A 13,072-nucleotide genomic window follows, 5' to 3' on the forward strand; every position below is an offset into this window, starting at 1 on the left:
ATATGTTATAAAGGCCAAACGTATGCTGTATCTACCAAAACGGTAAATGTTTCAAAAAATTCTATCAATATTACTTTATAAATGAGTTGGTTGATTGAAAAGCTTTATTTCCTCACAAGTGGAGTCACTAATTCCATTATATGTCTAAATATTTTGCAAAGAAATACAGGCTATTTCCTGTATCTTCCTTTATGCCCTTAAAAATAAAGGTACTAAATTTGCTGGTCATCAGGTACCTCTGTTTTTCACTTTTTTTAAAAAAAGAAACTGCATATTATGTCACCAAAATGTTTATGACCTTAAGAAAAAAAAATCTCAGAACCCTTCCATTTAAACTAGTTTAATAAGAGAAACAAGTTTGAGAAAAATAAAAAGCAAAACAAGGGGGTTTAAGCAATTCAACATGCAGATAATTCAGAGATGGAGATTAATTATATTGTTTACATATTGTTGAAAATAAGGAAACAGAGAAAGCACTAGAGAAAGTTACCTGGTATCTTACATTATATATATATCAAGGGACATATCTAACATGTGCACCAAAAATTTGGCTATTCAGGAGTCTTAGCTGCTCCCACACTCCTCACCTCACCAAAAAAAGGGGGGGGAGGGGAGTGGTGCCTCTCACGTAGATCTGATTCTCTGCCCCCCTCCCCACAAAAAATAAGCTATTCCTTCACCATCTTTTCTTCATGCTGTCTCCCAAATATTGTCTGCTTTAAAGTTCCAATTGCTTATGTTTATCTTTCTAGAAAGGAAGCAAAACTAACCAGAGTCACTCCATGTCTCACTTTCCTTTCACTCTCTTTTTTCTGGAGCTCTCTCTAGACCCTTGTGTGTCTGACTCTGCAAGCTATTTTACGTCTGTACATTCAGTCTCCCAACTTCTCAGTTTTAAGTTTTTTCTCTTTGAATAAATAAAAGGTCAGTTGGTAAAACCATTTCTCTTAATTATTAAAGTGTTCTTCCTTTTTACCTTTAAAAATATAAGCTTTAAATATCAATGCATGTTTGTATAACAGATAACATTGTATGCAAGTTTGTGCATATACTGTACACAACCAAAAATACCATTATAATAGCTTGTGTGTGCATTAAATATTACAGGATCGGGGGAAATATGATAAAGTAAATGTCTTTGTTAGTTTTGTAAATAGACAATTTAGGGGAAGCTCTTAAACATCCTCCTTTCAACGGGCTTCTATTGCTATGACTATGCAGTCATAACATTAGCTGCAGCCTGAAAGTCTTCAAAATATTGCTGATTTAGGGCTTGTCTATGTTACCCGCTGGATCTATGGGCAGCGATCGATCCAGCGGAGGTCGATTTATCGCGTCTACCACGAGCGCTCTCCCGTCGACTCCGGTACTCCACCAGGGTGAGAGGCGCAGGCGGAGTTGATGGGAGAGCGTCAGCCGTCGACTTACTGCAGTGAAGACACCGCAATAAGCAGATCTAAGTATGTTGACTTCAGCTACGTTATTCATGTAGTTGCGTAACTTAGATCGATTCCTCCCACCCACCCCAAGTATAGACCAGATCTTAGACTCCTAAGTGCCTAAATCCCAAATGATGTATAGGCTCCTAAGTCAGTTAGGTGTTGTGACACTGAGTGCAGCAACACTTAAATAGCTTTAAAAATCTGAGCCATGGTGATTCAAAAAAGTTTACTATTAGCTTTCTGAAGGCTTTCCTTATTTTTTCTGGGTCATCTTTAAAAGGTTTGGCTTTCATATTCCAAAGTTCTTTTGTTTTGCCAACAAGGCTTTGCTGAGAAGTTTATTTTGGTTTGTTAGGTGGTTGTTTGGGGTTTTTTTTGAGCGGATGGAAAAAACAAATATATAATTTGAAGAGCTTCTGATACCCCATACTAAAGGAAGCATGGAAGAAGTTAACTATATGCTCACTATAAAAACACTATAAAAAGAAGGCACACACTCTTCACAGCCCCAAAAGGAAAGAAGCAGCACTTGATTTACAACACTCAAACCGTAAATTTCCCCCCTAAAGTTTGCAAAAATACATTCAAAGGTCAAAATAGACCACATTAAAACATACTTTCAACATTAACTTAATTATGTATGCCTCTGTGAATCTCTGAAGTATATTATCTTGAGATCACGTAACGGTTGACTAGGTCAGGATTTCTGTTAAATATCACACATGGTGTTGCTGTGATGCAAGACTTTTATTCAGTGTCCTAAGACAAATTGCTAGAACAAGGCGGAACAATTGCTGCATAAATTACATTTTAACTTGCCTTTGGAATTATGTAAATTAATACTTGTTACACTTTCACAAAATCCATTTGTTCGTACAAAATATGGATTATTAGCAATATCAAACAAAACAGAATTGGTCATTTAAGTATAAACTTTGTAACTCTCTTTAAGCTCAAAACTGAGAAGGTGAACAGTACCTGCGGGTCCGTGGAGGCTTTGGTGGAGGAGAGTCCTGTTTCTCAAGATCTATAGAATTGACAGTTTTCTCTGTACTGGTTTCATTCTGCCAAAAAAAAATAAATAAATCCAACGATATTTTATTCAAAATTGAAAGAATCATGATCACTAGAATTTAATACACTCCTACGTGTTCCTGAAACAGGAGGACCCAAACCAAACTTGAAGAAAGCATGGAGTGACAACAGCAAGTCACTAAGCCAGCTTACACTTGCTTCGGCTTCCAATTTAAGCATAGATTACGTTCTATACATACATTTTATTTATAAAGCCTCTCTCCCAAAAAAAGCACTCTGAGGGAATTGAGACAAGGATCTCAAAAGAACATTAACTTTAGAACCCACTTCTGAACAATTTTTTTACTTACCATTATTCAGTATTGCGTATAACAAATCTCAGATTCATCTGTCACTTTAGTAATGAAGTATTTTTCATGTTGTTTACTTTAAGTATTTGATAGCACTGAGTGTATAGTGAGTCTCACTGTTTCCCTTGTACAACCAGTTTCCCATCTTGGGGAAAATGTATCTTTCAAACCACAAAAGGAAAACACAAATTGGAAAAGGGACTCAATAGGAGGGAGTGGTATACAAGATAATGCATTTTCCCTAAAATGACTAGTTTTCAAGTTGACAGTACCCCTTTGTATTTAAAAATAAAGTTGAAGAGATATTCTCCTGCCTTACACAGCAAGCCATTGCAGAAGGAAATTTAGTATTCAGGTTAACTAACTAGAACTGCACCAGGTACAGACAAAGTCAATATTAGTTTTCATGTACAAAGTTACCTTAAACATGTGTAGAACAATTCTGAAGGCAAGTTCAGAAGTTAGCACTATTAAAAATGGAATACACAATATTTTTGAAAGATATCTTCTTGAAACTAACTTTCGCAAATTTTCTTTTTAAAGATATTTCAAACAGGCATTGCCAGCATCTCAGAAACAAGTAATTTATTCCCAGAAACACGACATTAATTTCAACTGATATGCCTATCACGCCTAGCTCATCAGTCAGATGTGATCCAGGGCACATGTGACCTACTGTTGCCTTCTGACAGTGTTTGGCCTATTTACACTAAGTAGTTGACAGTCTTTTACAATTCTAGTTGACAGGCAACCACATACCTGACTTCTAAGCAGTACCTTTGGTATCAACCCCAGAAGAGAGCACAAGGACTGACACCTGACTGAGCCCCTACCTCCACTCCCGGCAAGAGACTGAGGCTTTGGCTACACTTGGCAATTCACAGCACTGCCATGGCAGCGTTGTGAAGTGCAAGTTTAGTCGCGCCGCCAGCGCTATGAGAGCTCTGCGAGGGGAGGAGCGTGCAGTGCTGCAGGCGCTGATTACACTGGCGCTTTACAGCGCTGCACTTGGGGGGAGGGGGGGGGCGTTTTCACACCCCTGAGCAAAGCAAGTTGCAGCGCTGTGCAGCGCCAGTGTAGCCAAGGCCATAGCCATACTGGAGAGAAGGTTGGGAAGTTTGCATTTCCCAATTAAAGCTAAATCTAAATTAAAGCTAGTTCCATTAACTTCATCCTCCAAAGAGAAGGGCAGATGGAGGTATTAAAAGGCCAGGTATTAAAAGGCCAGTTGGTTGAGGCCAGTAATCTGTGGTTAGGAAGGCTAGCCTTCCTAACCACAGATTACTGGCCTCAACCAACCACTTGCCTGCTTTCCTAGACAGATGTTATTGCACTGTCCAGCAGTAGACAAGTTTAAAGAAAAGAATCTGCTTCAAAACAAGAAGGACCAAGAATATTAGCCCACCAGCCTCTAGTCTAGCAATTGATTTAAAAACCAATAATATATTTATGAACCAATATGCTGGTTATTGAAAGAGACAAAGATCTGGCCCAATGGCAATCCACTGCTATTCTGAAGATACTCCTCACTCTCTCCTATTGAGGTAGGGCTCTTGCCTACCAGAAGATAATTATCAGCACTGCAGTGGTAAAACACCAGAAGGTTTTCACGTGAGATGTGTGCCCCATTCTGGATCTAAGGAACAACCTAAATCAGAATTCTGAAGGGAATGCAGAATCTACCTTCCTGATCAAAGAGATTTGCTACAACAACAAGTATTCAGATTAAATCTAAATGGTGATAACAATTCAGAATTATTGGATGCTTTGTTAAAGTATTTTCATACTGAAGTTCAGGGAACAGATCTTTTCAGATCTCAGCCTAGGAACTGTAGTCAAAACACAAACAGTATAAATTTCCTTTGGGAAATGTATCCAAACACCAGTGTTTTATCTAGAGAAACTGAGCACTAAATGTAAACAAACCATTATTTAATGGGTAACTTATTTAGCTAAACATCAAACAGAAGTCACCTAGGATGGCTAGGATGAAGATTTTTGAGACTGATACTGAAGATATGTTATAGGATCTTCTTTGCTCTAGTGTAAGTAGACTGTATCCATGTATTTGTTGCTATATTTTAATTACATACAAAAAGCTACATTAAAAATTTTTAAGGTTGCAAACTCAAGACACAAAAAGGTTAGGAAATGCAAGGATTAAGGTTGCCTGTACAAACTTAATTCAGATTCTTTTTACACACGCAGGATATATGTCTAATTACATGATGACATACTATTTCCACAGCAAGACCTCTTCGTAATTCAGCTGTAACCCACGCTTACAGTGTGGTTCTTTGCTCCTCCCCAGTGTCTGTACCACAGAGGTTTATGAACGTGCTCCTGGCTTCGAGCTAGCAAACTTGTGCTTTTTAGCTCAAGCAGCAGTTTCAAGATTTTAGAGCAAGGATTCCCAGGAGCACTGCATTACAAATAAACAATTTAAAGCTTCCTCACCAGGAATACAAAACACAAGCTTCTTTTGAACCCAACAGTTCAAATATATAGTTTGATTCAGAAGCTGCAGGTGTTTGTTAAGGATTACTGAGTTTATTAAGTCTTTCCCAGTAGTCTCTCTTTCATGGACCCTGTTGTAAGTAACAGACATTCCTTTTGTACTCATCATAAAGCACAATAGGAGCCACAGAACATCCTACAAGTTTGACATGCTTCTCTTAAGTAGCAATTTATCTTTTAAACCAAAAGGTTAAAAAGAAACAAAGAGACCAATATAACCAATAAGGTAAACCCTCTGAAGAGCAATAAGCTTTACACAGTGCCCCAAATGTCAAGAAATTATATCTGTCCAAACAGAAGAAGAAAATTCCAGAGGTGAGGCCTCTTACTGAGAACTGCCAAACCCTAAAGAGGTTTCAAGTACCCAGGACTCAACAACACATAGTTTAAGTTTATAGCATTTGAACATGTAAGCCATTACATAATTGTATTATTATATCATTTTCACAGGAAGACATGCAAGAGAAACCCAAAGAGGAAATGGTAGGGTCATGTTAGAACACAGGAACCAATCTACTTAGTAGAACAGACCTTGCATTAGTGGCTAAATGTTGATAAACCATGACAAAGGATTAAGTCCCATGGAATATGGGACACTTTATAATATTGTTGATACCAATATTATAGAATTGCAAGAAATCTGACCAGATATGGCGTGTGAAAATGTTATAAATTGCCAAATAGGATAATCTTGTTTATATGTTTGTCTCACCTTTGTGTTATGAATTATAGATATGTATGGTATATCTATATTTCAAAACTTCTGCTGTGTTTCTGGGTGACACTCCCACGCAGATTGGCATCAGCACTGCCTAGCCTGTTCGATGGCCCATCAAGGGTCATCAGCTGTATAATGAAACCATTGAAAGGAATCGGGGGGGGGGGGGGGGGGGGGGGGGGGGGGGGGGGGGGAGAACCTTATGATTCAACAGGACTTGCAGGGGCATGCCTGTGGACAGATCGACAGATCTTTAAGGCTTTTCCATGCCCATGTACTGTGAAGCCTGTGTTTGGGACACAGGAAGTACGAGCCACATGGCAAAAGGAATATAAAGGGCAGCTGCATCATCTCCATTTTGTCTTCAATCCTGCTTCTTACCTCAGTTTTCTACAAACTGAAGCTCTGAACAAAGGACTCAATGAATGACCCATCCAAGCTGTGGATGCGTTTCAGAAGGACTTTCAAGCCAAGCCAACAAACTCACCAATACTGCTAAGCACCTGATATATGGACTTTGAAGTCTGTATGTATTTGTAAATCAAGTTTCTAACTGAACATCTATTAAAAAGCACATGCACATATATTTAAAAATGTATTCACCTGCTGTTTATCATAAAATCATAGGACTGGAAGGGACCTCGAGAGATCATCTAGTCCAGTGGTTTTCAAACTTTTTTTTCCCTGGTGACCCAGTTGAAGAAAATTGTTGATGCCCTTGACCCAATAGAGCTAGGGATGAGAGGTTTGGGAGGGGCTCAGGGCTGGGGCAGAGGGTTGGGGTGTGGCGGTGAGGGCTGAAGGGTGGGGCCAGGAATGAGGGGTTCAGAGTGTGGGAGGGGCTCTGGGCTCGGGCAGGGGTGCGGGAGGGGGTCAGGGCTTTGGGTTGGAGGTGCGGGCTCCAGGGTGGGGCTGGGGATGAGGAGTTTCGGGTGCAGGAAGGGGCTCCGGCTTTGGGGGGCTCAGAGCAGGGGATTGGGGTACGGGCTTACCTCGGGCGACTCCCGGTGAGCAGTGCTGTGGGGGTGCTAAGGTAGGCTTCCTGTCTGTCCTGGCACCGTGGACCACGCTATGCCCCGGAAGCGGCCAGAAGCAGGTCTGGCTCCTAGACAGAAGCGTGCAAGTCGCTCTGCATGGCTCTTGCTCACAGACACCGGCCTTCCCAGCTTCCATTGGCCAGGAACCAGCCAATGGGAGTGTGGAGCCAGTGCTCGGGGCGGGGGCAGTGTGCGGAGTCCCATAGCTCTCCCACTTAGGAGCAGGACCTGCTGCTGGCAGCTTCCGGGGCCCAGCATGGTGTCAGAATAGGTAGGGACTAGCCCAGGGGTCAGCAACCTTTCAGAAGTGGTGTGCCAAGTCTTCATTTATTCACTCTAATTTAAGGTTTTGTGTGCCAGTAATACGTTAATGTTTTTAGAAGGTCTCGTTCTATAAGTCTATAATATATAACTAAACTATTGTTGTATGTAAAGTAAATAAGGTTTTTAAAATGTTTAAGAAGCTTCATTTAAAATTAAATTAAAATGCAGAGCCCCCCGGACCGGTGGCCAGGACCCGGGCAGTGTAAGTGCCACTGAAAATCAGCTCGCGTGCCGCCTTCGGCACGTGTGCCATAGGTTGCCTACCCCTGGACTAGCCTCTTTAGCTGGGCAGCACCACCGCTGCAACCCAGTGCCTTACATTCCACAACCCAGTACTGGGTCGCGACCCGCAGTTTGAAAACCACTAATCTAGTCCAGTCCCCTGCACTCATGGCAGGACTAATGAAGGATTTATGAAAAGTCTTTCCAGCAGAGTGGCATTGGTAGGTCCCAAGGAATGCCGAACATGTTCAGATCTACCCTCCACCCTTTTTTTCCTGTGTTCACACCTCCCTGCTGCCATTTCCAGTTTAATTTTTACTGCTGATGTTACTGGTTAACACTTTTCCATAGCTTAGGGAAGGGCATGCACATATGCTACTGCAGTGCATGTGACAAAGTGAAACTGCCCAATAAAACAGTCTTGTCTAATGAACTATGGGGGGTGGGGGGAGGAGGAGTGATTTCCTCTTAGTAATACTAATCTTAGATGTTAAAAGTAGGTAAAATTTTATTCAGATGAATGTAATTTCTATTCAACAGCTCTTAATTAGGAAGACTTAGACCCTATGTGTGCAGTACCCTGAATGTGTTACAGATGCAACTGTAATAGAAATAAATTTAGGAGTCTTCAGTTTAACCAGATCCTTTAATTCAAAATGAATTGAATACCATATCCTTAGCAGGTGAAAGAGAGTGACACTCGGCTGGCACAAAAGTTTTTGTAATACAATTAGAGCTTTTCCTCTATATGTTTATCTGGTTATCTTTCCTACATTTCCCTAAAATCTCAGAAAATGATATATTAGTATTTAAATATTCTCTCTAGGATGACTATTCATTTCCCTGGCTGAACTGGTAGATTCAGAATATCCACAGACACAAATTCCTTATTGCTATATGTCAGCATGATTCTCAGACAGTAACTCATTATCACACAATCCCAAAGTCATGAATCAAGGAAGTTAGCCCAATTGACTAAACATCAGACCATTCACCCACCCCTTTGCTTACATGTCTCCTGCTTCTATGCACATTCACACAACATGCAAATACTACAGTGACCCCTGTGTATGAGAAGGCAAGAAACCTCTACAGCTGCCCTGCATTTCTATACTCCAGCCACTAGGATTACAAGAGGTAAAAGGAGAATTTCCATCAGATGCTGAGAACATTGTTTCCATGACACTGCTAGGTATGGTCCCAGTTTCATCTGAAGCATCTCAAACCTGCACAGGAATATACTGATACATCAGAAGTACCTATCTTAGGCTGTAGGTACTTTTATATTAAGAGACACAATTAAGAACAATGAACCCAAACCAGCTCAAAGCCCATATTGCAAGACAAACAGGTAAAAACATTTTAAAAAAATGTAACAATTTCTATTACCTGCCAGTTTTCCTTAGACATAGCCAGAGCAGACCGGGTTGTTTCTCCTTAAGATGTCACTCAAGCATAGGGTGACCAGACACCCCGATTTTATCGGGACTGTCCCCATATTTCCTTGTTTGTCCCGCGTCACGACTGATGTGCAGTCGGGACACTGGACAAACAAGGAAATGCTCCGGAGCCCGGAAGTGCTCGCGCCCCGCCCCCTTCTTCCCTGCATTGGCTCCCTCCCCGAATCCCTGCCTCTTCCCCAGGCTCACCATTCCTCCTCCCTCCACAAGCGCTGGAGGGAGGCCCCGGAGACGCAGGGGAAGCGCAGGGCCAGGGTGAGTGAGAGTCCGGCCTGGCCCCAGCGCAGGCAGGACTCAGTTGGGCAGTAGGGAGAGTAGGGGGGCGGCCGGCCCGCGGGGCCAGGTGGCAGCTGTTCTCCCCCCCCGGGCAGCGGGACTCCGGAGCAGCCAATACTGCAGCTCCCACTGCTGCGGGGGGAGGAAGTGGCCATGGTGCTCGGCAGCTGCGGCTCTGACGCCCGGGCCCGAACCCCCCGAGCCTGGGCCTGCTGCGGGGTCCCAGCAGCGTGTACGCTGCACCCAGCCCCTGGTCGGTTCCGTCTGGGCTGGCTGCCCAGCTGGTGCTATCCCGCGGCGGAGGCATCGGCAGCCCAGCCCCATTCGTTCCCCCCTCCCCCTCCAGAGCTTAACCGAGGGGTGTAGAGTAGGGCTACCATACTTCCAGATTTCCCCGGACATGTCTGGCTTTTTGGTCTATAAATAGCCATCTGGGGGGGATTTCTAAAAATCTAAAAGTGTCCAGTATTTCCCCCCGGTCGGCTATTAATAGATCGAAAAGCGGAGGCCAAGCACCACTGGGCAGCCAAAGCCCCTTCCTGGCTCCCCCCATCCCCTGCAGCCTTACCACGCCGCCCAGCCCCGCAGCTGTCTTCCTGCTCCTCCCCTCCCCTGAATGCTCTGCCCCCCTGCTCCTCCCCCTCCCCTGCTTCCCGCGAATCAGATGTTTGCGGGAAGTCTGAAAACAAACAGGGACAGGCGGGCAGCAGCAGGTAAGCTGGGGGGGGGAGGGGGGGAACGGACGTGAGGAGGAGGGCTCCAGAGAGGCGAGGCAAGGTGCGGCGCGGCACGGCCCACTCCGGCCCTGGCTGAGCGGCTCCCTCCATCCCCAGCTGGCCCCAGCGACTCCGGCCCAGCTCGGGCCCCGGTTCCGGCCGAGTGGCGCCGGCCGCAGCGGCTCCAGCCCCGGCCCGGCTCAGCTCGGGCCCCAGGGCAGTGGCCCCAGTTCTGGGCGAGCGCGCTGGCCCGGCCCCAGCAGCTCCGGCCAAGATCGGCTCCCGCCCCAGCAGCTCCGTCCCGGCTCGGGCCCCAGGGCGGTGGCCCCGGTTCCAGCCAAGTGCACTGGCCCGGCCCAGCACTTCCGGCCCAGCCCTGCGACCCCGGCCGGAGCGCACCCCGATTCCTGGGCTCTTGCTAAAGCTGGCCCTGGTCAGGGGACGGGGCGAGGAGGAAGTTGGATGGGTCAGGAGTTCGGGGGGGGGGGGGGGGGGAGGCTGTCAGGGGTGTGGAAAGGGGTCGAGGCAGGCAGGGAACAGAGAGACTGTTGATTTAATGGGATGAGGCAGAAGACTGCCTTAAAGAAACTTATCAACAGAGGCTGAGCCCATACTGGCTACCTCCTTGAGCACACTGAGAACAAATGCCTGAACCCAAAGGGCATTAAATTATAAGATCCTTCTCAAAACCCTCCTGAAGAAACTCAAACTGCAGTATGCTTTGAGACCTGTTTGGTTCTGCACCAGCAAGAAAACACTGACCTAGACAGATGGGACTGCAGATGTGTACTTTGTTTTTTATGATTAACAACGTTATATGATTCAGAACTGGATTGTACATAGCTTATATAATCATATATTCCTACCACTATTATCCTCATCCCTCACTATTCCATCCTTCTATTTATTATGACAACTTTATTGCATCTTATCCAATTAGACTAAGCTCTAAGGTCAGGAACCATAGCTTCTGATTAATTTGTACAGCACCTAAAACACACACACACACACACACACACACACTCCCTGATCAGTAGGTGCTACCAAATATATGTATATAAATAGTAAGTTAACAACAGAATGACAAGTCCTTTTTCCAGGAAGGAAGAATGTTGGGGAGACTTTCAAGAAGGCCCAACCTTAAAAAGCCAGATCCTTAAGCCTGAACATGGCCGGGATATCGTCGTGCAACAGGTCCAAACTTTGAGAGAATTTCATGTTGACATCTGAGAACCAAGCCCTCTGGAGTTATAAGGATCAAATACAACCTTTGCTCTCTACATCTTCTACTCATTGGGAATTTATTGAAGAAGTGGGAACACATAAGCCTCAGTTTTTTCCAGCTAAATGAGAATCATCTAAGGTCTAGTATCTGATGTGTACCCCATCACTGTGCAGCAGTCCACTCTCCAGTATGGATTTAAGTTCTTCTCAGTTAGTCTGTGTGCTAATCCGGTTCAGAACAAATACAGGATTTAATGCACTCCCCTCAACAAGGTTTAAATCAATGACCCTCTGGTGCTTTGTACTATAGTTGTTTTACTTGACCTTGTGATTATTTGTGAAAGTACACATGCAGCAAGTTAAGTAAGACCAGGAAGACTGCCTGAGCTCCAAAATACTGTTGTGCAATCCTCTTTCTGGCTGGCCAACTCTGCTGGACCAATTTCCTGAAAGTGTGGGCTCCCCAGCTTATAAGGCTGGCATCCATGCTTATGTATTTATAGGGTGAGTGTATAAATTCTGAGTGTGGTGTTCCTGTTCATTCACCAAAGGAGGATTTGACTGATGAGTGGCTCAAGGGACTTTTCCAAATCCTCCCTTGTTGACAGTATGAACTGTAAGAGTTACTACTTTAAGTTTCAGGAACGAAAACTGCATCCACACTACCAGGTCTTGGCATAACATTGGCATGCTCAGAAATGACATACAAAACCAGCTGGGGAACACTCACCAACTCAGGAAGAGAGCAAATGTTTCCAGTTTCTGAATCCTTTCCTGAGACGGGGAGTCTATGCCATTTCAAGTGTCTATGTCAGTCCCCAAGTGGGCAATTTTCTGAGATGGGAATCAGGGAAATATGAACTCCAAGTGAGCCAAATATTTTCAAGCATATTTCCCTCAGAGCAGAGGTTTTCAAAATGTGGCAAAGAGGTTATCGGGGAGGTGTGAGGACCTGACTGGTACTAGGAAGAAACTGGTGTTAAACAAAATTAAAAAAAAAAACAAAAAACACCTGGTGTGTAGGGTCACCGCACCATTCGGGTTTGGCCCATTTGCCCCTCTGTCATCACGGCCCAGCCCTGCGGGATACAGGAGCTGCTGCCTGAGGTGAGCTCACTCTCCAGTCCCGCCCATCCTGACTTCCCCTCCTCACTGGGCCCAGGCTTGTTCTCCAGGCCCACACCTGAATGATACAAGCATATCCAAACAAAAATGTCTGACACTGGTTATAATTGTTAAGATACGTAGAATATACTATCATCTAACTCAGCACTCTGATATCCACATTTAACTGGTTTAAATGATAAACCCTTAACATTGCCATATTTTAAGACAGATAGATAGATAGATACAGGGGCCAGGGGGAAATGGAAAGTTGGTTTGTCCATTCAAGAGTTTTGAAAATTACTGAAGTGTTACTCCATTCCCACCTTTATTTGTAATTATTAAACTAGTCAGAGGATAAATTATTGCACTTTAAGTTTTTCCTTGGACAGAGCTTTGATTTAAATTTAATTTGCTCCTTAACTGTTTTATTCACCACATCATTTTACTGTTCATTTCTAGTAGGTCAGGCCTTGTTTCCTACTGATGTTGCCACCAGTAGCAGCCAAAGAAAGAATTAGTGTAAACTGGCCGCTGGAGTTTTACTCATTTATCTAACCATGCTAACAGCAAGTTTCTCAGACTGGCTGTTTAACATGCCAAGAGTCCCCTGTCTACACTAGAACTCCTACCTTCGCTTGTAGTGC

At 44.0% G+C, this 13,072-nt stretch overlaps 1 protein-coding gene across 2 annotated transcripts in view; it reads right to left on the minus strand.

The window, feature by feature from the left end:
- Positions 1–13,072, minus strand: part of PTPN12 (protein tyrosine phosphatase non-receptor type 12) — a 137,798-nt gene that overhangs the window by 33,767 nt on the left and 90,959 nt on the right. For both annotated transcript variants that reach the window (XM_054017625.1, XM_054017622.1), the window contains exon 12: positions 2,421–2,506. In XM_054017625.1, coding sequence (XP_053873600.1) covers positions 2,421–2,506 — 86 coding nt within the window. The remainder of the gene's footprint in view (positions 1–2,420; positions 2,507–13,072) is intronic.

Source organism: Malaclemys terrapin, chromosome 1 (assembly GCF_027887155.1).
Source record: "Malaclemys terrapin pileata isolate rMalTer1 chromosome 1, rMalTer1.hap1, whole genome shotgun sequence".
Taxonomy (NCBI): Eukaryota; Metazoa; Chordata; order Testudines; family Emydidae; genus Malaclemys; species Malaclemys terrapin.